At 39.4% G+C, this 22,547-nt stretch overlaps 2 protein-coding genes across 3 annotated transcripts in view; both read right to left on the bottom strand.

Moving 5' to 3' along the window:
- The window catches only part of vgll4b (vestigial-like family member 4b), a 34,522-nt gene extending 20,899 nt beyond the window's left edge, over window positions 1–13,623 (bottom strand). The window contains exons 1-2 of one of the 2 annotated variants that reach the window (XM_026348643.1): window positions 13,447–13,623; window positions 11,897–11,970 (exon numbers count right to left, since the gene is read on the bottom strand). In XM_026348643.1, the coding sequence (XP_026204428.1) occupies window positions 11,897–11,960 (64 nt within the window). In that variant the 5' untranslated portion in view covers window positions 11,961–11,970; window positions 13,447–13,623. Of the gene's footprint in view, window positions 1–385; window positions 468–11,896; window positions 11,971–13,446 lie in introns of those variants that run through there. The other variant, XM_026348642.1, reaches the window with a different exon arrangement.
- Window positions 13,624–15,104: 1,481 nt separating this feature from the next.
- On the bottom strand, window positions 15,105–20,909 carry tamm41 (TAM41 mitochondrial translocator assembly and maintenance homolog). The gene is made up of 8 exons (XM_026346751.1): window positions 20,554–20,909; window positions 20,002–20,184; window positions 19,827–19,919; window positions 19,419–19,569; window positions 19,065–19,210; window positions 17,695–17,860; window positions 17,134–17,196; window positions 15,105–16,229 (listed from the first exon to the last, which is right to left on the bottom strand). The coding sequence occupies exons 1-8, from the start codon at window positions 20,689–20,691 to the stop codon at window positions 16,138–16,140; spliced, it is 1,032 nt and encodes a 343-aa protein (XP_026202536.1). The 5' UTR covers window positions 20,692–20,909; the 3' UTR covers window positions 15,105–16,137.
- Between the last annotated feature and the right edge of the window lie 1,638 nt (window positions 20,910–22,547).

Raw genomic sequence — 22,547 nt, 5'->3', positions numbered from 1 at the left:
CACCTTTTTTATCTATCAGTCATTAGGAAGTCATCCTTTTTGTGCAGATATAAAGCAGTAGGGCAGGCTGATCAACACAGAATAACAAGCACACAGTTTAAATGACAAGCTAACCATGCTAACAGCTATAGCGTTAACTGACGTACGTCCCGTCCTGGAAAACTTAAGTTTCAACAGTTTAAAAGTTAGTGTAGAAAATTGATTAACTATCACGTAATTGTTAAAATACACACATTTACCTCTCAGGTCTGTGTAAAGTAGATGTAAATCTAACAAACTTGGGTGAAAACTGCGTGGCTGCTGTTGGTCCGCACGGCGGCTCCGAAGTTAACGTTGGAACAACAACCGTCAAAACGCCCACAAACAACAACACATTTCACTTTACCTTCGTAGCACAGGATGCCGATGTTGTTGTTCATCTTGTCCAGGTACTGGTAGTTCAACAGGTCCATTTTCGTTAGTAGCATTTATCGAGTTTGTACAAAATAATAAAATAAAAGAAAAGAAAGAAAGACCAGCTTTTGTTTTTCTTCTCCGCTCAACGACGGTCAAGAAGCTAAAGGCCCAGCCTCCAACTTTAGTTTGTTAAGAAAAAAACCAAATAAAATAAAAAAAACCAGCGGAGAGTAAGGAAGCCGGATTCCCCAAGATATTCTACTAAGTTTGGGCTTGTTTTTTCTGTATTTAAGCGCAGAATGAGAGTAGCGTCAGCTCCTCACAGCCAGCTGTAAGTCGACTGCACTGACACGCAGGCTGTGCTCGGTATGACTCCGACGCTGCACCAGCGGCTTCCTCTGCTGCTGCGTGCGGCGCACTGCGCATGCTCGTGAAAATCTCTGGAGCGCCTCAAATATCACGGATGTTTTAGGCGCAAGATCAGCGACTCCAAACACGTCCAGAGAGAAAGAGAGGGGACGAGGGGCTGCACTCATCCTTTTAGAGGGGAGGATACAATACGTACTCCAACAAAAAAAAAAGAAAAAAAAAAAAAGTATCACAAGTCCCTGTGGTGCAGTTTTGCTAAGGGATATTAAACATGTCCAAGATTGCTGAGACACATTAAACGCACCCCACGTCCCACTAGGAATATAATGCAGCAGTGATAACAGAGATGGATAAGAAGAAGTCATAAACATGCAGTAAGGTTGCTGTAACTTCAACGCAGGGTGAGATATTCTAGTGATAGGAAAGGGAGCTATAAAGTTTGATAAGTCGGTATGGGGAATAATACAGTGACTGTTAATACAAGTACATGTATGTACTTGAAAGTAAAAGGAACAATAAAAGAGGACAAAAAGGGGCTAGGAGGGTAAAGATACAGGATTTTGTTTCTCTGCTTTGCTTCTGCCTCTGAGACCGTAGTTTACCCTCAATCTATATTATTTACGTGTGAGATTCCTCACAAAATAATGGATTGAAAAATACTAAACTGATATTTTCAATCTGATTAACTGGATCATTTTCCAAGCTAAAATAGTGCAGATTTTAAGCCTCTTAGTTTTTGTCAACTTAGTATTTGGGGTGTTGGAAGATTGTCCAAAGATATCAACCTCAGCTCAGTGAGGATATTAAGCATATATTTAAGGATAATAAAAGTTATTAAAGGCCCAAAGCCGTCTCCACACTTTCTAAGTGGTTCACTTCTGCCCCCTGGTGCCTGAGATGGGCTTGTCCACAGAAAAAGGAAGTGAGATGGAAACAGATGAACATAATGTAAAATGTGACTGTCATCACATTTCATGGTCTGCGTGGAAAGACAGGTGAAGTTCCTGCGTGGTATTTGTTTACACACAACCACACGTGTTGCCATGCACATGTTTTCATGTGACACATACCTGCAAACACAAATGAGCGACGTGAAAAGGTCACCGAAAATAGTAAATAGCTGTCAGTGTAAACTGAATAGGTACATGTACTATGACTCAGCTTTGAATGTCACAGTAACAACAGTTCTATCTTGTACTCTAAGAAACTTGAAGGAATAGAAAAAAAGTCATCCAGCAGGTGGATTTACCTCCCTAAAATACTGTAGACAACACTCATCTGTAGACTGGATGGGCCCTTATTCAACCCTTAAGTCAACTGTTCTCAGTGTCACTAAACTGGGCTGTTTTTACCTTTTTAACATTTTTTTAAACTCTGCTCGAAACTGGATTAACAAATTTATTAGACAAAAGAGGTTGTCATCGCCCCTTTATATAAGCACACTCATACACCTAATCTACGCTGCTTCACAAATATGTCTTTCTTTCACCTCCCCCCTTCTTTCGTCTACACATGTACACACAAAGGCTAGTCTCCCCCCTCCCTCCCTGCTGCCTCCCCCTCTCACAGTGGCTCTGAACTAAGGGATATGGTTCTTGTCTCAGTGGACGCCCATTGTTTCCAGTTTCACACACACACACACACACACACACACACACAAGTCTGAGTTCAGACAGAGAGTCCATTCAGTGCTGTTGCTACAGCTGGTGCTGCAGGTTACAAGTCATTCATAGGCTCAAAGCTGTGCATCTGAAATGTAAGAAGCCCGAAAATAAATATGCTTTCAGTTACTCAACTCGTGTTGTGTCCCATTTAAGTGAGTGAGTTGTAGCCGGAAGTAAAAATTAAACTGTTAAAGGCTTTATAAAGCTTTGTTGTTCAGTGTTTTTTTTATTATGTTTTAGTAGTTATTACTATGAAATTGTTTTATAAGACAGATAAAGGCAATTGAACAATCAGGTACATAAAGAAAATCTCAATAGAAGTAAACAAACACACGTTAATCGATTTAAAGAGGCAATATATCCATCTTCTCAGTCTACAAATGTTTTTAGCAAATGAGGTTGAGTGTGTCGTTTGTAAATGTGTGTATGCAGAAACCTTAATTGCATAAGCTCTCAGAAAATCCGGATGTAAACATGAGGGCCACCAGCATAGACAGATTATAAGAAAATGGGCCCCTGGTTGCACACATGGGAAGACCCCCCATGGACTTATTTTGTTTGGTCTATTTGTAGCAATCTTACTGATGTTTTCTGATGTTTTGTATCTGTTTTTAGACATTTTGTGACCATTTATCATTATTTTATGCCTCTGAATATTTTCTGGTTCTTGGTTGTCATATCTCTATCTATGGTAATTTTGGTTATGTGTCATAAGTGCACTCTTTTAAACAATTAATGTCAACACAGTTACGTCAAAGGCTCTATGTGTGATTCCCCTAGCCTCTGTTTAGTGATTTCTCAATAGATTTATCTTTCATTTAGTAGTGTAGGCACACCTCAAAAAAATGTCAGAATCCTAAACTTTAGTCAAGACCAACAGGCAGTGAGCAAGTGTCACAACAAAAAAAGAACATAACTGACCAATAACTACAGATAAACATTTGAACCTAGCAGGCGCTTTAACAGAGTTATTGACAATATTATTAAGTGAATGAGCTGAATGTGATATCAAATGTTTTGGTTCCTCAGTTAAAACGCTGTGCATTTATCATCCATCAATCGTTTCTCTGTGTCTGCAACATTAACTTTAACTTTTCACAAAACTGGACTCTACTGGAAAACTGGAATTTACTTACAAAGCCAAACAACCTTTCTCACACAGTGTCTTTGTTCTAGTTTAGTGTGACCTGAGATTGAATAAGTATCCTAAGAAGATTAATTGTTACACAACATGTTGGTGAAATTCCACCTCTTTCTTTCTTCCATACGGACATGTTGTTACACATAAGTTAGCCTACTGTGGTAAGAACCTTTTTCTCCCACTGTTTCCTCAGCTTGGTTTCACGAGCGTGACTCAGAGATGTCAAAGGAAAGAGCTCGCTGTGAGGGCTGACGACCTATAGTGACGTCAACTCCGGGAAAAGGCTTGTGGTGACACTGCCCTTCTCACAAATACGTATCTGCATAATTAAATGCAAACAGAGTCCAATCTCAGTAATATTTTATCTTACTCTCGTAGTCACTTTGGTTGATGATCCATCAGTGCACCCACCCACACATACAGTACATCTGTCATTTAGTGGTGTGGGGACACGACCACCTGTCATTCCTGCTTTCCTGTCATTATCCTTCCCACTTCCTGCCTGTCTATTTAATCTATGAGGACAAGGCAGTACCAGACCTACTTAATCTCCTGTGGTGTTGTGAATTTCTTCCTGAACAGGTTTGGGCTTCTCCAGTGAGTGGGTGTGTCAAAATAACAACACCACACAGGTCAGGTGGTGATTCATTCTAATGCTTTACCAACACGCTCCAATGTTGTGACACAAACACTGACAGAATAAAAGACTGTAGGATGGCAGCAGTAGTGTGTGGGGGAAAAAAGGTTTTATTTTACCTGTCTCAACTTTCCTGCTGTCTAACTTGATTTTATTGATGGATCTTATGAAATCATCTTTATGCCTCATTGAAAATGAATAACATTCCTCAAACCAGCCTTCAGCATAAACATGATGTTAAATACAGTGAGCCAGCGCCGCACAGACCAAAGGTTAAATTCTCAATTACTTTACGGCGCCCTTCATTGAAATCCCTTCACACCATTACTTGCTTTGTTTAGATAAGGACATAATGGGCAGAAGACGTTTATCCCCTCTGCAATTTATTCTCTCAGCTTTTTTGTTTTAGGGCTGTATTTAACTTTTAATTCTCCACAAATGTTCAATATATAAATATATAATGATATTATAATTTTTAACCATCTGCAAATTTACAGATCTTGTAACTTAAGATATAATGCAGTTTTCTGAGAAGACATTTACATAATCTTAGCATTCAGGGCAAAACTATAGAGCTATAACAAGACACCATTACAAAAGGTAAGGTTCCTGGGAGTGTTTGGATAAAAAGACCATCAACACACAACTCATACAGAAAGAGGAAATATCAGGTTGCTTCAACGAAACAATGATAACAACAGGTGATTATGTGGAAGCAAGGCTATTCTGTCATTTCCCACCTTTGTGTGGTGTGTGTGTGTGTGTGTGTGTGTGTGTGTGTGTGTGTGTGTGTGTGTGTGTGTGTGTGTGTGTGTGTGTGTGTGTGTGTGTGTGTGTGTGGTAGTGGTTTAGTTTAATATTAAACATTGGCTTTGCATTTCCCATCAAACCATAGTAAAAGTTGTTTTTAGACTGTAGAACGACTTATGTATTCTCTGATTGTACAGTGCAGCAATGCTACTTAATCAACATCACTGTAACTGTGCAAACTTTCGACATTAGATTGTCCGTTTAAACAACAATGAAACACAGCATATAAACAGTAACAACAGGAAGGAGCCAGAAGCAACATGAAGCGGCTCTACACTTTGTAAATAAATAATGTTTACTCTCTAGTTCAGCAATGCAATGCACATTTTAAGCAGACAATAGTGTCCTGTATCCCTTCACCACCATAAACTAAACCTGAACAGCCTTTGTTTAAGTTAAAGCTTGTTCGAAAATCTAAAAAGATAAAATGTAGAGCACAAACATTACGAAGTAATACAGTCCAGCTTTTGGGAAGCTGTACATCACACTGGGATCCATTATCCAGTCTTACAAAACAGTGCTGCTTACTAGGAATCCAGGTTACCTGTGCTCTATTATTAGTAATCTTTATGGTTTTCCTCAGTAACATTATATAATCTGCGGTGACAGAAACAAGATAAGTGAATTGCTTTAAAGTGTTCTTTCACAGCCAAGACATCTAAGTCGTGCGTGACCCACTCTTCTTCCTTATAGCCCATCTGCTCTCTCTCTTCTACCATCTGAGAAAAGACTCAATCGTTTAACACTCAATTTACAACGCAATACTATGTCCCAGCAACTTTTGTTAAGTGTCCATCTTGAAATTCTTGTTTCCTCCAAATCCTTTTCGTCTCTCTGTCTCCAACCATAAGTGTTCCTGTCCACTCCTCCCCTTCAGCTCGACTGCCAAATTGTGTTTACAACAGAAAGGAGACAAACACGAGACAGGCAATGGCTGCACTCTCACACTGTAGTGATTCCATGTTAAATATCTACAGTATGTTTTTACAAGTACGCAACTGACTGGAACTCAGATCGAATTGGGAGATAGGAATCCGTTGAGACAATGAGTCTTTCAAACAGAAATCTGGGAAACAAATATATCCAAATGCTTTATACAACTGTTGATGGTACTATTTTTAGGGCACATCAATGTCGATGTTTTGTTGCTAATTAAAGAAAGAGGATCAAGAGTTTAAAATACATCACATCAAAACATATCTGATTTCTGGTAATGGAAAATGATCACCAGTGGGGCCTATGACAGCATTCTTGCCATGCTAACAATTAGCTGGTAACAAACTGACCCCAGGGGCTTATCATTTATTGGCAAGACTGTGTGCACACAGGACAACAGGTTCTGTGCCACCGCTCATGTTTAGCATCTGTGCTTGAATCGAAACCTCCACGTCCTCAGATGGCATCAACATAACCTTATCACGGGATGCCAAGGGCACAAATACAACGCATACTTTTTTGGAAGGAGTATGTTCACAGACTATCAGGTATTACTGTGTACCACCCTTCCTATCTTCTTCCCAACAAATTGATATTCATGGACAAAATCACACTGAAGTTTGCCTGTGAAAGTTCATTCACATTAAAATTGGGGCACAGATAAAGACAATAAGTACATAATGACTGTGACTTTTTTTATTCTTCATGTTAATGTGACTTTTAAATGCAATACTACTTAAAAAAACCTGCACATTTGGATCTGCAGTTACTAATGACATTACCTAAATTCAATAAAAAGACAATAAGTACTAATACCTTTTGCATCATAAAAAGGTTGACATTTTCTTTGTGAGAGGCAGTGCAATCCAGTTTAATGTCATTCTGAGTAACTATGGCGAGTGCTATCAAAAAGAGAGGAATGCAAAGTATGTGTGGTCAGCACAGCTCTGAGAAAAAGTTTCCTTACTGAGACAGCAGAGCTGGTGTTGGACCAGCAACCGTGGCATTTACTGAGAACCAATGTAGGACATGGGTTTTTCACATTTTCAAGCTGGATGAGAATAATAAGAAAATTCGCTATGACCAGCATCCAAAATTCAAGTGACCACCCCTGTCAGAAGCATTAGATTCAGGCCAATGTTTAGGACACTTTGATGTACAGGTGGGAGTGAGAAGCCCCTCCTTTTGAAAGATGGTGGATGCCTTGTGGTACAATCATGTAAATGTAAAAGTGTAAAAGAGAAATGCTGCATAGAGAAAAACAAAGTTGATTATATTTAACCTTGTGACATAGCTCAGTGACCCTATGACACTTGACCTTTTCACCTTTTGACCACGTTGGCTCTTTCCCCACTAGTCTTAACGGCTGCCTGTGGAACTAGGACATTAACAAAGCAGTGACAATAGCATAAATGCCTGCATGTGTGTTTCTGTGTGTGCACGGCAGAGAGGGAAGTGTATAAAGGGGCACTAAAAGATGAATGTGGGAAGGCTGAGGCTAAGACAACAAGCAACTGATGGCAAAGAGGAGTGATTTAACTATAAACCAAGCTCTCCTTTAGCATTAGGTTGGACCAGCGACCAGTGAACTGCACATACCAACTTCTTCCTGAAGCCTAGCCCCCATTGTTTTCAATGAAAAAGAATAGACTCTTATACTGTACATGTGCTACAGTTTCAGTTTCTAAGACAATTTAAATCATCATACTGCAGCCGAGTCACAGGAGGTGTTTACTGAAAATGAGCAAACATATTCATAAAAACAAACCTTTTGTATAGAGTACCACGATTATTTGCTCTCACTTTGTGTTCTATCGCTGCCAGAGCCGCACACACAAATAAATTAAAAAAAAACTATGCAAAATAAAGGTAAGAATAAGAGCATGAAAATACAGCAAATATTAAAGTTATATTATGTCCATAGTACTCCCATCTGTTCATTATAGATTAGTGTTCATCTTGTACATATCGTAGACACGTAGATTCTGCACTTTACTGCTTATTGCACTTCTGTTCAGATGTTAAACTGCATTTCGTTGCCTTGTACTTGTACATGTGTAATGACAAAGTTGAATCTAATCTAATCTAAGTTGGACAAGACGTTACTCTGCGCTGCATCATACAGAGCAGCACTGTGTTTAACAATGAGATCTTTATAGCACTAATATCACACATTGCTGATAACCAAATTTATGTACTGCAGACTCTGTGATTAACACACACAGTAGTTTGAATCCCAGCTGTGACCTACCTCCAGTCCTTACGCAAGACCTCCTCATGCTTACCCTGCCTTGTATCTCACCTTTAAGTTGCTTTGGATAAAAGCATCTGCCAAATGACTAAATGTAAACTTGCTGAGAGGACTCAGTCACACCACCTTTAAAGAGCTTCAAATGTGCAAAGTATCATTAACCCAACACAACTTCTCACAAGTGAAACTTAAAATATTGCAAGACTACAATGGGACTGCAAGTCTACACACTACACTACTCAGTGTGGACCTCGCAGTACACAACCATGGATGTCCTGCATCAAAATCTAGAAGCTGTAAGTGTTTATCCTCTGGACCCAAAGGGCTACTGTCCTGCTTGTTGTCCAGTTACACCCATCCTATACCCACTGCTGACGCCATCTATGATGATGGTGGAGTAGGGAAGACACAGAGAACTGGCAACTTGCACCTTTTGACTGACTGTCTACTGTTTAGGTTCATCCAGTGTGAAACGGGTGTAAAAGAGTTTGTTTGAACGGACTGCTTCCCTTAAACCAAACCTTTCAGTAAGAACTAGGAAAAGACTGCTGGCTTTTAAACAAACCATGGAAACTATAACAATGAACAGGGATTCAGTGACTTTGCATTTTCTCTAAACATACAATCAGGATTTCACTGTGAAGAACTACAGCAGAAACCACCACCTTCTATTTTGTAGTGGTTCCTCTCTAACACAAAAGGTCAATATTCTATCTGATCTCTAGAGCCCTGAACCACCAGCCCAGTTGGGAATGACTGGCTTTCATCTAACAAAAGTGGTCAGGACCCTCTGACCGGCAACAGAATTCACATCAAAACTGAAGAAATTACTCAATATTATATTTTAGGAAACAGTGAGCTACCAAAGAATATCTGGCTCTGTCCTTGCAGCTGATCCCATAGTGTAATCCAGAGCGTTTAAAGTTGATTTCAAATACAGGTTTGCTTACAGGAAGGGTGGAGCACAGTGTAAGATCTTCCAAGCAGCCACCAAAATTGCTATGGTGGGGTGAAGGAACGTATTAAGCATTTTCCTGCATTCGCCATTAAATATAAAGGTCCAGATTACTTCACTGCTTCTCTAGTAACTGTGTAATTGCAGTATACAGTGTTCAAGGTCAGGATTATTTGACTTAGGACCTGTAATTAGAGTTGCATGAAGACAGTCCTCCAACCAGAAGGTAGAAATTCAGTCTCACTAACAGAGAGGTCCTGCCTTCACTTTTTTTTCCAGATTTGGGAGTATATTAAATATGCATTGCTCTAGTCTTTTTGTCATGCATGTACATACGTAGGGAATTAGAAAATCCTCCTGGAGAAGCCTGCTTTGGGACATCAGGTTTTCCTAGTACTCTACGCTGACTGGAACTAGGTTTCTCATTTCCACAACTTTTAAGAAATCCAACCGTAACCTGGTGTAAACACACTGACCCGCAACTATACTGTTTTGGTTCACTCTCACCAGCGTTGTTTTTAGTCACAACACGCAGTTGTCTCTGAAAAAAAAAAAAGCTTCAAATAACATGGCGAAGCATTTAGCTCATAAAGAACCAGATACCTCCCTTTAAGAGCCAGTGGAGCCCAAAAAACAGCAAAAACACGCTTCAATTCATCAGGTGGATCAAAACAAACTAGTTAGAATGAACATTGATGTTGCTCTGCTGTTTCCATGGTTGTGTCTTGTGTTGTCATGTCAGTGTTGTGTTTACAAATGTTCTCCAGCATAAAAATATTATATATACATGTAATATTTATTGAATAGCACGTGACTGTTCTTTATTTACCTAATATTGTCACATTTTTCTATATTTTATATCACTACTGCCGCTACTTCCATATATACAATGTCTATTGCATGTTTGTCTTCTCCTGTTGTTTGAGTTTTTTACTTTCCTTTATTTTCAATTGAATGTAAGTCCTTATAGACAAATAGCAAAGTCAGGATCTATGATTGTGACACTTCAAATGATAACAACAGTGGGCTGATGTCGTCCACTCACTTAAAAACCAGCCACACGTGTGCAGTCTTCAAGTAAAAAATGCTCAGTCAGAATTGATCACTTGTTTTTCTTCAAAATGCTTATTTTAGATGAGCACTTACATTCAAACTGCCTTAATCAATCTGGGCCAAAGCCAACAATTGTATTTCAGTATATTATAGTAGCAGATTTTCCTTTTTAGAGCCGAGCAGCACAACCTCAGACCAATACATTATTCATGCGCTGTAATTCCATTTCCCCCCAAGACTGCATTTGTGTAATTATCTGAAAATGCATTTCCAGCAGAGATGGGATATCTGCAGAGGTGTGGTTAAAAAAATTGAACAATGCTTTTGAGTTCTAAATGTTGAAAGTGAACTGCTGCACTGCCCTGACAAGCCCCACTTTGCCCCTGTCAGTTTAAGCAGCTGTTGTGAAGGCAGGTCTGAGCTTCTCCCTGATCTGTAGCAAGTGCTCTGGTGTCAAGTGCTGCACAGGCGTCACAAAGGCCTGTCTTATATGCAAACGAAGCTCAGAGATTATTGACTCAACTGCCTGTTGGTCTGGTTGGCTGGCTAACTCGTAGCTAGTTTGGCAGGCTAGCTGCTCGGCTGACTAGTTTAGTCAGCTATTCCTCCCATTTCTCCTGCACTATTGTGGAAACTGGTTGAGTGCATTGTCTTTGGACAAAGAGGCCACGCAAGACCCACAGCAAAAAAAAAAAAAAAAAAGTAGAGGAAAAAACAAAAACACTGCAGGGGAGCGAGGGAGCAGAGGAGGAGGGGAGGAGAACTCCCATGCCATTTTACTCAGAAGTGCAGGGAAGCTGATATTCAGTTCATTTAAGCTGCAGCATTATGGGAGCCAGTCGCTGACATGGGAGACATCACAGCTGAAGCTCTTTATAACTATTCAGTCTCTCAATACCACCAATGAAAACAAGCAATTGTCTAACAAAACCTTCTCTACTATAAACACTATATACAGTCCTGATGCCCCCTGAACACATATAACACATAATATTTCAAACATAACAAACTGCTATATTAGAAATAATATGAACTAACCCTCCACCTCCACACAGTGAAGTGGAGGTGGAGGGTTATTAAGTGTCCGTGTTGTTTCCACTAAGATCTGGGACCTGCTGGCCGCAGACAGGCCAGCTGAGAAGAACTGGCCATTTCTACTTAATCTCGGAAGGAATTTTTTTTTCTAGCAAAGCCTTAAGTTTTCAGACATGATTAACAGAGAAGGAAAGAAGATGAAGACAGAGCAGGAGGAGAAAGACTGAGGCAGGGAGGATGACAAGGAAGACGGACAGAGATCAACAACACAGTTAACACAGACAGGAAGTTGGAGAAAGAGACAGCAAAACACGAATACAAACATCACCCCACCCTGATTCCAGGGAAAGCAGGTTAACACAAGCAAGCAGCTAGTTAAAAACCCGTGCCGATGGCAGTTGAGTGCGGTTGGTCTTATTTGCCTGTCTATCTGCAACTGCAAGCTTGCACAGGACAAAGGCGCCTATTGTCTCACGTCGGGAATCGCGCCTGGGGCTTATGGTCGAGCATGATGTTGCTCTTAATCAATATCTACAAACAAGTGATCCACAATCCACCTTTCTGAGTGCACGGGGGGGGGGGGGGTCTCTCCACTCCACTAGTCCACTTTTACTGACACACAAACACACAGTGTTGTGAGGAAACTTACTCTCTTCTTCACTCGCATGAACAAATGATGCTGCTCTTGACAGAACATCCAGCGGTGTCTCCATGTTTGGATGCCTGTAAGACAGAAGGATGTTTAACTTATCTGGGATTTCATTTGAAAACTGAATGAATATTTCACAGACGCCACCTGTATGTTACTAGCACCAATAAACTCAAGACAACTAAAATGACGCTCTCACAATATCGTCTCAATTTTTCCGTTTAATCGATGCAACTCCTTCACGTTTAACGTTCAAGAGCTCATTAGCAAATAACAAACATAAAATAAAACCTTAACTAAATGCACAATCATAGCTATAATGCTGTATCTGTACTGCTGCAGATGAAACAGAACTAAGGACTAACTAAAGACAATCAACCAAAATACCTGCATGACAATGATGTCAAATCTCTGACCAAGTGAAAGTTTCCCCTACAGCCTCAATCCCACAATTACACTGAACTAAATATGATCAGTTCAGTCTAGAAGTCCATAATATTTAATCATGTTTTCATTAGTGCACATAAACATAAAGAAAGAAGCCTGTATGATGAGAGGGGCGTCTGGTTTATATAATATCAAAAAGAAAAATCATGTTTCCCAAAATCTGAGGTTACGTCTTCACATGGGTTGTTTTAACATAAATGCTCCCCAAGATATTCAGTTTACTATGTTGCCTACATATCTACTATAGGAAAAGTGTTAAACTGTCACATTTGAGAGGCTGGAATCAGAAGTTTGAGTTTACAAGGTTCAATTCATTTTGTTTTTATTCTTGTGCTGCTCCTTTAAAGTGTGTCTCTACTCCACAAGTCTCTAAAATGTGCTTGTTGTTCTGTGTTTTAGCAGTTTTAGGATTTTTGTCCCACAGTCCTGAGCCTTCAGCGTGCTTCTGCTATGAATGGTATTTGTGGAATAGAGAAAAAGTAAACGCACCATCACGCTTCTCTTCCCTCTCTCTACATTCCTCAGATACCTTTCCCTCGCTTCTCCAGAAAAACACCGATTTGAGGAAGATAATTACTAAAAGCTATTCTTGCAGCTAAATTACAAACGTGCCATGTCCGTCTCCCACCACCACCGCACCATGTACGCGGTGCGCGTAAAGTAGCGACTGGGGCAAAGTGAAAGTGATTATATTAGGAGCAAGTGCGTTCACTTGTATTCCCACCAGCCGTGCACAGTATTTATATCTGCCTGACTCACCGCTGCTTTATCGGTGCTCCCTTAAGAGGGATCCACGGAAAAGAAAACAATAGACTTAAAACTGGCACAAGAAAAGAGAAACAGCGCTACTTTGCTTTGGAGACACGGTTTAATTTCCTCCACAAACAGAGCGTGTGTCTAAAAGGAGGAGGGGGGGGGGGGGAGGTTGACATGAGAAAGTTTGCACCTTCTTTCATCGAGGCTGATTTTATCTCACATCACACGTCCCCTTATTTATGAAAACAACAACAACAACACGCAAATAAGGAGCGCGCTCCCGTCCCAGCAACCCGAAACAACACACACACACACACACACACACACACAGCAGCACATAACATTACCTCCTTCAAGCGCCACTTTGGTATCTTCCAGTGTCGTATAGTCCACACGAGAAATAGATTAAAACAACAACAACAAATGTAGGTAAATACCCCGCAGAGGGGTGAAACTAAAAGCCGCGGTTAGAGAGCCTGTACGGAGGAGGACAGCAGTAGCCGAGCTGTCGGGACAAACTTGGTTGTAAACGAGGAAGAGGAGGAGGAGGAGGAGGAGGAGGAGGAGGAGGGAGCGGGACAGGAATGCCTGGAATGATGGAATTCAGTTCCGAGCAGGTGGTGAAAGTGAGGCGCGCTGATTGGCGCAGGGCCGGAGCGGTGATATCAGCATAAATTATGTTAATGAACCATTGCATAATAACCTCTGCAGGTTGGGCCGCAGCCACCCTGTTTACTACTAGTCACACATCCCTTAACAGCTGCATGAGCAAGGCAGGAAACGCTCATCTTAGACTTAAGTAAAAGTAGCAACATTTATTATTATCATTATTATTATTATTATTATTGTTATTGTTATTGTTATTGTTATTATTATGTTTATTCTTCTGTGTGATACACTTCTACTGCTACTATTTTATGATTTGTTTGGAGCAGTTTTTCAGTGTCATAATTCAAATGGCAATATATTTGTCAACTGGCAATTCAATATTTGATTTCGTCATGCACTTTGCAATTCACAATTCAGGAAGGGCAATTCAAGCTTCTGTTCTCTTGAATGCATTTTTTAAATGACAGCTAAAAGCATTTTATATTCTCATTGTTTTTTGGTCTCTATATTCAAATGTGACAGCGAAACAGAACCGTCAGCCTAATGTATTTTTATTAACTTGTCACCACGCTCTGTCTGTGTCAAAACCCAAGTGGAAATGCAATCTGTACCATCTGTATCAATACCATTTGTTAATGTTGATGTTTCCATTCTCACTTTAAAATTTCATTTGCATTGACATCAATGCCTTAATGTTACTTTCTTTTTAATTTGTAGTATCATGGAACAGAAATTCTATTGTCAGAAATATACATTTCCTAAGTAAATATGTACTGATGAACAATACACACATATGTATATAAATCTGCACATTATTTTCTTGATTGGTTGGTTGAACAGAGACCTTACAGGGATCTGCGAGGTAGAATGGAGTAAAAACTAAAAACAATCAGTTATATAAAACAGAAATGGTCTGGAAAACTGCAAATACAGTTAACTTGGGTAAATGTACTTAGACCTAATCAGGTGGTGGGAAAGACGCATGGAACTGCAAAAATGTCAGCCTGAAAAGTGTGAAGAGAGGAGAAAGGCATGTGGGGACAGAGATTATTTTTAAAAATGCAGTAAACACTGAACATTACCAGTGAAAGAAAAAAACAAACAACAGATACCAGAAGAGATAAAGTGAGTCTACCTTAAGATTTTTGTTTTTGTGTGTCTGTAACTGAGGTCATGTTCACATGTGACTCATGATGATCTAGTAGTGAATAAAAAAAAAGGCACAATTGTACCAGGAAGTTATGTGTGTTTATGTTTACCAGGAAGTAACTGGTCCTATCAGTAGTGACTGTACTACTGCATGTTCTGTAAGTACTATTTTTACAGCGCTGACTATACTTAATGTCTGTATGTTCTTCTAAAGATGTTCTCTTTGGTACCTTTCTACCATAGCAAGATTAACCTAAATACTGCTTGCATATGATTTGGGATTTTTCATCTAATGACCACTATTGTAACACAAATCCAGGGAGAAAGAACAGAAGCTGTTATATTAAAATGTTTATTAAACCCTCTACTTCTGAATTAGTCTCTGCTTTAAAAAAAAAAAAACATAGTTGATGCTTTTTCCCATTATAGATAAATACGACCAGGATATCATGACCACGATGTAAAGGTTTGACATTTATTTATTTTATCAATGAGAAACATTATTATCACAATAAACGACAAGATCATCTCAAACAAGTGGGACCTTAACTCAGTTTGTGAATCCTGGCTGAGCTATAGTACAAATATCAGAAAACTATGAAGATTTAAGAGAAGAAAGGTTTGTGATCTTTGGCAAAGAGAGATAGTTGTGTGTGTGTGTGTGTGTGTGTGTGTGTGTGTGTGTTTGTAACGTGCTCTGCAACATCAGGCCACAGACTCCATTTGAGTACAGTGATGAAAACTGCCCACGAAAATATCCACTATTGCACTACAGCATCTTGGCTGCCCACCGTCTGTCATCAAAAACGCACAGATGTGACACATGCTGAGAAAGTTGCGTCACTTCGGTCCTTTCTTCTTTATACTTCTGCTCCACTTCTCGGTGCATGCTCTGCTCTGTGATGTTGAGCTGCCTGTAACGTCACTGGCTCTAAATGTAGTCTGTACCACAGTGTCATCATCGAAAAGGTCCAATCTGCATTGCCTTTAAATGTCAGCCATATTCAGCCAGACGTGTGAAATGTCACCCTTTATTCTACAACTTTCATGAACTGCTTGATAAAGGGCAGGTTGTACAAACGGTTCTAAACTACTCCGACCGATTTTACCTCGGTCAGCAATCCCATTCTCATGCGTGACACAACCAGAGGATGGTGTGTGATTGTTCCAGTTACAGTTTGTCAGGATATATATAAAAAAAACAAAAACAAAAAAAAAACAAGGGATGGACGTCTGTGTGACGATTGCGAGACAGACAGGCCCTGGGTAAACAGACGGGTTCAGGACATCTGTGAGACAGGTGGCTTCCTCCTCCAGCCTCTCCACATCTTCCTCAGTTTTTTGGAGCTGTAAGACACCGTCTTCCACAAACCTAGTGGAGGTTCAGTGAACATCAACAAGCACGTTAGAAGAAGACAATTTCTTCATCAGAACATCTGTTAAAGGGGAAAGGTACTCTAAATACTACTCTAAATTACTTCCTGTAACCTCTGTGGATCCAGAACATGATTTTAGCTTAAGGCCAATTCATTCACACTTCGTATTTGTGTGTCTGCTACAGTAACTATAACGTAAATTAAGTTACAGTTTTCTCGCTTTTCCACACTGTTCAGTCACGTATTACAATGTCTGTCTGTGCATCCCCAACTTTCCAACTGTTCATGGTATGAGTACCAACTTATTGATGGCAAATTAAAAGTATGAATTGGCCTTTACCCATCTGCGGTGTAGAGCTCCTCTGTGTTATGAAACTATTAAAAACACATCATTAAGCCACACTAATGCACTTGGTAAAATGTTTCTTCCTCAAAATGCGTTTCATATATAATATTAAGACATTTTAGGGAAAAAAGATAATTAATCAGACACCACTTTTATATGTGTGAGGGGGAGTATACATACAGACATACAGCTGGAAACAGCTGGCCTGTGTCCAGAGGAAACTAAATCCATCCACCAGCACATAACCAACACATCATAAATCCATAAATTGTCATTATTCACTTTAGCTTTTATATGTTTTAAACAAATAAGATACAACATGTTAATAGGTAAGCTTTATAGGTGCTGGTAGGTGGATTTTACTATCACTGGGTAGGCTGAATGTATCCCTGTCTTTAATTCTTATATATGCTAAACTAATCAGCTGGCGGATTCGTTCGCCCATGCTAATCCTTTCAATAAAGCTAAGCATCAATTCTGTACAGAACCAACAGAAGGTGATAAATGTACAGGGTTTATTGAACATATCAAACAAACATGAAACGTGCACTTACCAGCTGTAGCTATGCCTTTGATACTCTGTGTTATACTAGAGGATTTCACAATAGAAGAGACACCTGAAGAGAAACAAAAACGTGCTCAGGCATACAAATTACTATCGCAACACTCTGCAGTATGATTTTACGATGTTTATAGACAGAACCTGTTAAATCAAAACATTTACTGTTCTCCATTTACTCTATCCATCAATCTCTGTTGAGATTGGACTGGTGGAAATCTTTCACTCTCTGACATTTAAAGGTAGTGAAAGTTTTCCATTAACTAATTTATTATTAAATATGTGACATAATTATATGAGGAGTGATAGTGAATCTTGGAACATGATTTATTATTTGTTCACTCATCCATCAGCACATTGCTGTTGGACATGTTCTGACAATAAATATTGGCCGTGCCAGTATGTTTGTGGTTTAGATTCCTCACCTTGTCTATTAGTGACTTTCACCACATTTTATCAACCTTGATCTTTAGTGCCAATGGGCACCGTACCTTCAACATTAATTTAATGTAAGTAGTGTCTGTTCTACAACCCTCCACCCATTGTATGTTCCAACCTTGTTGGACAACAGCTCCACAGTCCGGGTCTTGAGCCACCTGCAGCAGGATCTCCTCCACATCTCTGTTCTTTCCTGGAGGATCAACCAGCTTTGTGATCCGTTGCTGGAGAGTACGAGGCAACGCCATCAGCTGGATAAACTGCCCCTCGGGGCTTTTGTCCACCTGCAGGTGCACAAATGATCAGAAATACATTTAGCAGAGCCAACACTAGAAGCTGCACTAACAGTCACATCATCAAATTTACACCAATAAACTTGATTGATCCTAATGAATAGACGTGTTAGGGCCATTGTGAACAAACTAAATCAGTTCATATCAGATTAGTAGTTTTGTTAGGATTTATGTAACATACTTAAACTTTCCAAAAGTTTCTTGGAGAAGGAAATGTGTTTTTGTGTTTTTGTCAGACAGCTGGGAGAAACACAAATTATTTGGGTGAGTAATAGTAAATGTAAACACCCTTCATAACTTTTGTTTGTTTGCAAGAAGAAGGTACCTTTAAATTCAACCAGCATAACAAACACTACAAATAAAAACTGGAATTGTTTATTATACTGTATGTACTCAGGAAGAAGTGTGACACGCGCTGCTCTGCCTAATGATTTACAGTGGTATCAGTGTGGTATTTCCCATATAAGTGGCCCCCAGCAAAAAACTCCCCAATACAACTCCAAAACGTGTTACACGCAGCAGATAGACAGTATATAGCTTTAAGCTTTTTCTCCCAGCTACTTACTAAACATGTTATTCAGGATGGTGTGATGCCTGAGGTGATAGGTATTTCCTTAGCATGACAGGGAGTGGTGGCAACAGTTAAAAAACAAAGACTGGACACAAAAAAAAATAATACGGAGGAATGTGTATATGCATCACTGCGTAAAAACACACACACACACACACGCACAAGTTGTGCTAGTTAATAATATATGTGAAGCAGGTAACAGAACACCCAGTGGGTCACACCCTATTTTAAGTTTACTACAAGAAGTGAGTATGCACCTCTATTCAGGTCAAATTGGTGTTACCTGTTGCTTTAAAACATACCTGTCAGTTTCACAGGGGGTGTGATACATGGGTAATGGTTTTAAACTTTACTGAGCTTAACTGTGCCAATCAATATGGCAATGAATTTGTTTTTGTAAATACTTCATTCACAACCATTTTCATGTAAGGTTATAAGGGGCTGTCAGTACAGTCAGCATCAATAAATCATAACAACAGGCTAATTTAGAAAAAGCTGCTTTGAGGAATTTAATGAATAAATTTCACACCAATAATGTTCACAATAAAATGTACTGCTCAAATATCAAGTGAAACACTCTAATAAAAGTAGGAGGGTGTTTTGTGCATGTGTGACTTGTTTTACCTCCAGTTTTCCTTGCTGAGGTTTGTAGACCACTTGTGAGCAGTCCCGCAAGATGTTGCTATAGAGAATCCTGAAGTGCTCAGTGTTGTCTTTGACAATATTGGCCACTTTGGATCTATCCTCTCCAAGTATCATCCTAAAATCCCCTGTAGTGACACAGACAACATGTTTTCCATTTAGTGTAATATATTTGCATGACATTAATTTCTCATCATTTCTCTTATACATCCTCCGTTGACATCAAGTCTGCAGTCATTGAACTACAGAGATGCATGTGCAAAGTGCATGGATAATGCTTAATTGACTGGATGGTTCACATTTCTTTGAGTTTATGTAGCCAAATGGGTCGGTTACCAGCATAGGAAAGGCCAGCAATCTGCAGGAAAAGCTCTTCTTCAGTGAAGCTCTCTGGCAGCATGAGGAAAGACGCCGTCACAGCACTCTTCAGGTTGGCAACCAAGGCTGCATGGAGCTTTCCATTTTCACCCTGCACCAGCATTTTCACCTGCATGGAAATGCACATGCACGCACACCTAAACATAGAGGCACACCTAAAACACATGGCTCTATATTTGTTCATCTACACTTTAGCAAAGCCTTAAGAGATTCCACTGAATATTTTATGTTTTTATTTTTGTAGCAATAAATGTGCAAAAATAAAATCAAATGTGAAAAAAACAACACACAACAAAATAATCAGCTTTAAACATTTTGTTTTTATATAAAACAAGTTATATATCACAGTTATATTATGATACTGACTGGTTTGTGAAGGCGTCCAGCAACGTACATAGTCTTCCAGTGCATCAGGTCGTTAATGAGAGACTCTGTGCTAATGACACCATATTTGATTATCTGAGAAGTAAAGGAGAACAGGTCAGGTGTGGCCAGGACATATTGTTTTAATATATGCACAAAGACATTATTTATTATTTACCCTCCCATCCACAGGCACCAGTGTGTTGTAGTACACTGCAGCCCCGTATTCATTTTGTATGGAGCTGATCTTTGTGGGCCCAAGCAGCTTGAGGATGGAGTAGTGTTTGCGGTTCTGCAGCAGATTCATTGTGTGCCACGTCACTGGGTCGTCCACCGCAAACACAAAGTCCAGCATGTTCTTCTGAATGTATTAGTGAAAACAATGCCATGTAGTGAGAGAGGTAGTAACTCTATAACTTAATATAATAACTGTCTAATCAGCTTTCAGTGGAACCAGTGATGAGATGAATGACTGAGACTTGACTTCTGCTGAGAAAATGTAATGTTATAATGTAAAAGTAATTATTATAAACTTATTTAATAGATCATTGCTGTAGTATTTTCTGTAAACATTGTGATGTACAGTGTATTTAACTAAGAAAATATTTCTATGAATATTGTGGTACTGGTTTTAACCACCCTGTTCCCTCCTACATGCCCAAATACTGAACCTACAGCTCCTAAAGATGCCATTTGCAAATAGTAAACAGTCAGCACAGGTGTCTTTTACCTCCATTTGACCTTGGCTGGTCCCCTGTTGTTTGAAAACGCCAGATCCATAGGCAAAAGCTAAACTGATGTCCTGTGGAAACTGTGACAGAATTCTTCTGTAAAGCACGCCGGTGTTGTGCAAAACCGGTAGAGTCATATTAAACTATCGAGGAGTGCTTTCCAGCAACAAAACCAGCTGGTTTATAAGTACGATAACGACCTAAATAATGTGTAAAACGAAGTTTCGTGTGGATAGATTAATTGATACATTTCAGATTGAAGGCTCGGAACCGTTAAACACGATCACAGCCGCTGGATAACACTACAATAATCAGTTTTATCGATGACATACATCCACCACAACAGCACAGGTCAGTCGCTACGCTTGACAGTCGACTATAATATGCGTCACGTATTACGTAGCGAAGTGGGGGCTGATGGGAAATGGAGTCCGAGGTGGAAAGGTAAGCGACTTGAACGATTAAACCGCCGTTAAATAAGCTAACTAACGATTACCGTGGGAGTTTTTGTCTACGACTGAGTATTGCAGTGGGAATACAATTTGTGTAATATACTTTGCTGTATTTTAACATTTGGAAACATGTAAAATAAATCGGAACGGTTCTAAATGTGGTCGGCAGAGGGCGGTTTTCTACCAAGTTTAGCTAGGCGGCGATGAGGTAATGCTAATGCTAATTTGTGTGTGCACTCAGATCAGAAAGTACATGTGTCTTTTATTTATTAAACCAAATCTCAAACAAAACCAAAGCTCTAAAGCCGTCTAAACAAAAGTTGAAGATGATAATATCATTCATAACGATAAAATAATTGCATTACTGAAACACAGGAGACTAATTTCCTTAATTATGAAGATGATGTTTGTCCAGTTTCTCTTTTCATTAATGTATTTCTCAGATGTAGATTTAGGTTTTTAGTTTGCAATAATGGAGATTATAGTAGCTTCTTGTGCTAACCCGGTCAGTCATAAAACCCTTTTTATTCCTTATACAGAATCAATTAAAAATCCACACAGGTCATCTAAATTAAATTCAATGGTTTCCTGACAGCAGAGTTTGGACTTATAATAAATATATCAAAAAATCCTTATATACAAAGGCATATTTGTAATTCGTCACCAGCTTAATGCCTCTAACAATGCTTAAATCAAAGTACAAGCAATAAAGTGAATTAAGTGTAAGATTTATGTGAAATACCAGAGGAGCCAAAAAGATGTGCAGCTATCATCAGTCTTCACCAGTGCAGTAGTCGCTCGGCCCACTGCTCATATCTGTTTGTATGAATTAGTGCTGAATGTAAATTAGTGACAGCAATATGACTGTACCTCATTATGGGATTGTCAAGAGTGGGACAAATATTATCTTCCTAGAAACTGCTGGCAGCCATCTTTTTATCCATTTGAATATGTATAAGGTCACTGAATCCTGACTAACGAGCTCACTCACCATGTTAAGAGTCTTGTTAATTCAGGGACAGTGAAGCACCAGTGTGAAAAAAGGAGGTATTTTCCATTTTATGTGCCATACTACATTGTGTACGTCGTATTATAACACTGACTACATGTGCATTAGTCGTAGTCTGTATACTGTATATGTAGTGTAGAGTCCCCTGGCTATTTCTTCCTGCGTGTAGTCTAATTTCTATGATTACATCTTATACAGGGCATTTATAAAGTCATATAACAGTTCATATTTAGTCGTAGAGCAGACAACAGGGGCAGCAGACTTTTAGAAGCTACTGAACGTAAACTAAAACAACCGAAATACAGCAATTTGTTTGCATCCAACAGACACTGTAGCGGCTGATCTGTTTTGGCTGCCTAACAAATGTACTACGTCCAATATTTATTCTTTTACTTTGGTTTCCATCCACTCCTTAGGGAAATATCTGGCTGCTTAACTGTTCAGTGCTCAACTATGGTCACCACCGCTCACTTTGTGATAGTTTTTTTTTAGCTGGGTCTGTGGTGTAAAGTAGGTTATCTACAATCTACAT

Source organism: Anabas testudineus, chromosome 5, assembly GCF_900324465.2.
Source record: "Anabas testudineus chromosome 5, fAnaTes1.2, whole genome shotgun sequence".
Taxonomy (NCBI): domain Eukaryota; kingdom Metazoa; phylum Chordata; class Actinopteri; order Anabantiformes; family Anabantidae; genus Anabas; species Anabas testudineus.
The sequence above is the reverse complement of the archived record's forward strand: the minus strand, read 5'-3'. Positions and strand labels throughout refer to the sequence as shown.

What these genes read in the sequence shown, in the direction of transcription:
- tamm41 (XM_026346751.1), bottom strand. Translation starts at nt 20,691, where the DNA reads ATGACTCTACCGGTTTTGCACAACACCGGCGTGCTTTACAGAAGAATT. An exon ending in CTGGACGCCTTCACAAACCA is followed by an intron (nt 19,570 to 19,826) that starts GTCAGTATCATA and finishes ATTTCCATGCAG; the next exon opens with GTGAAAATGCTGGTGCAGGG. An exon ending in TGGAGCTGTTGTCCAACAAG is followed by an intron (nt 17,197 to 17,694) that starts GTTGGAACATAC and finishes GTTTCTCTTCAG; the next exon opens with GTGTCTCTTCTATTGTGAAA.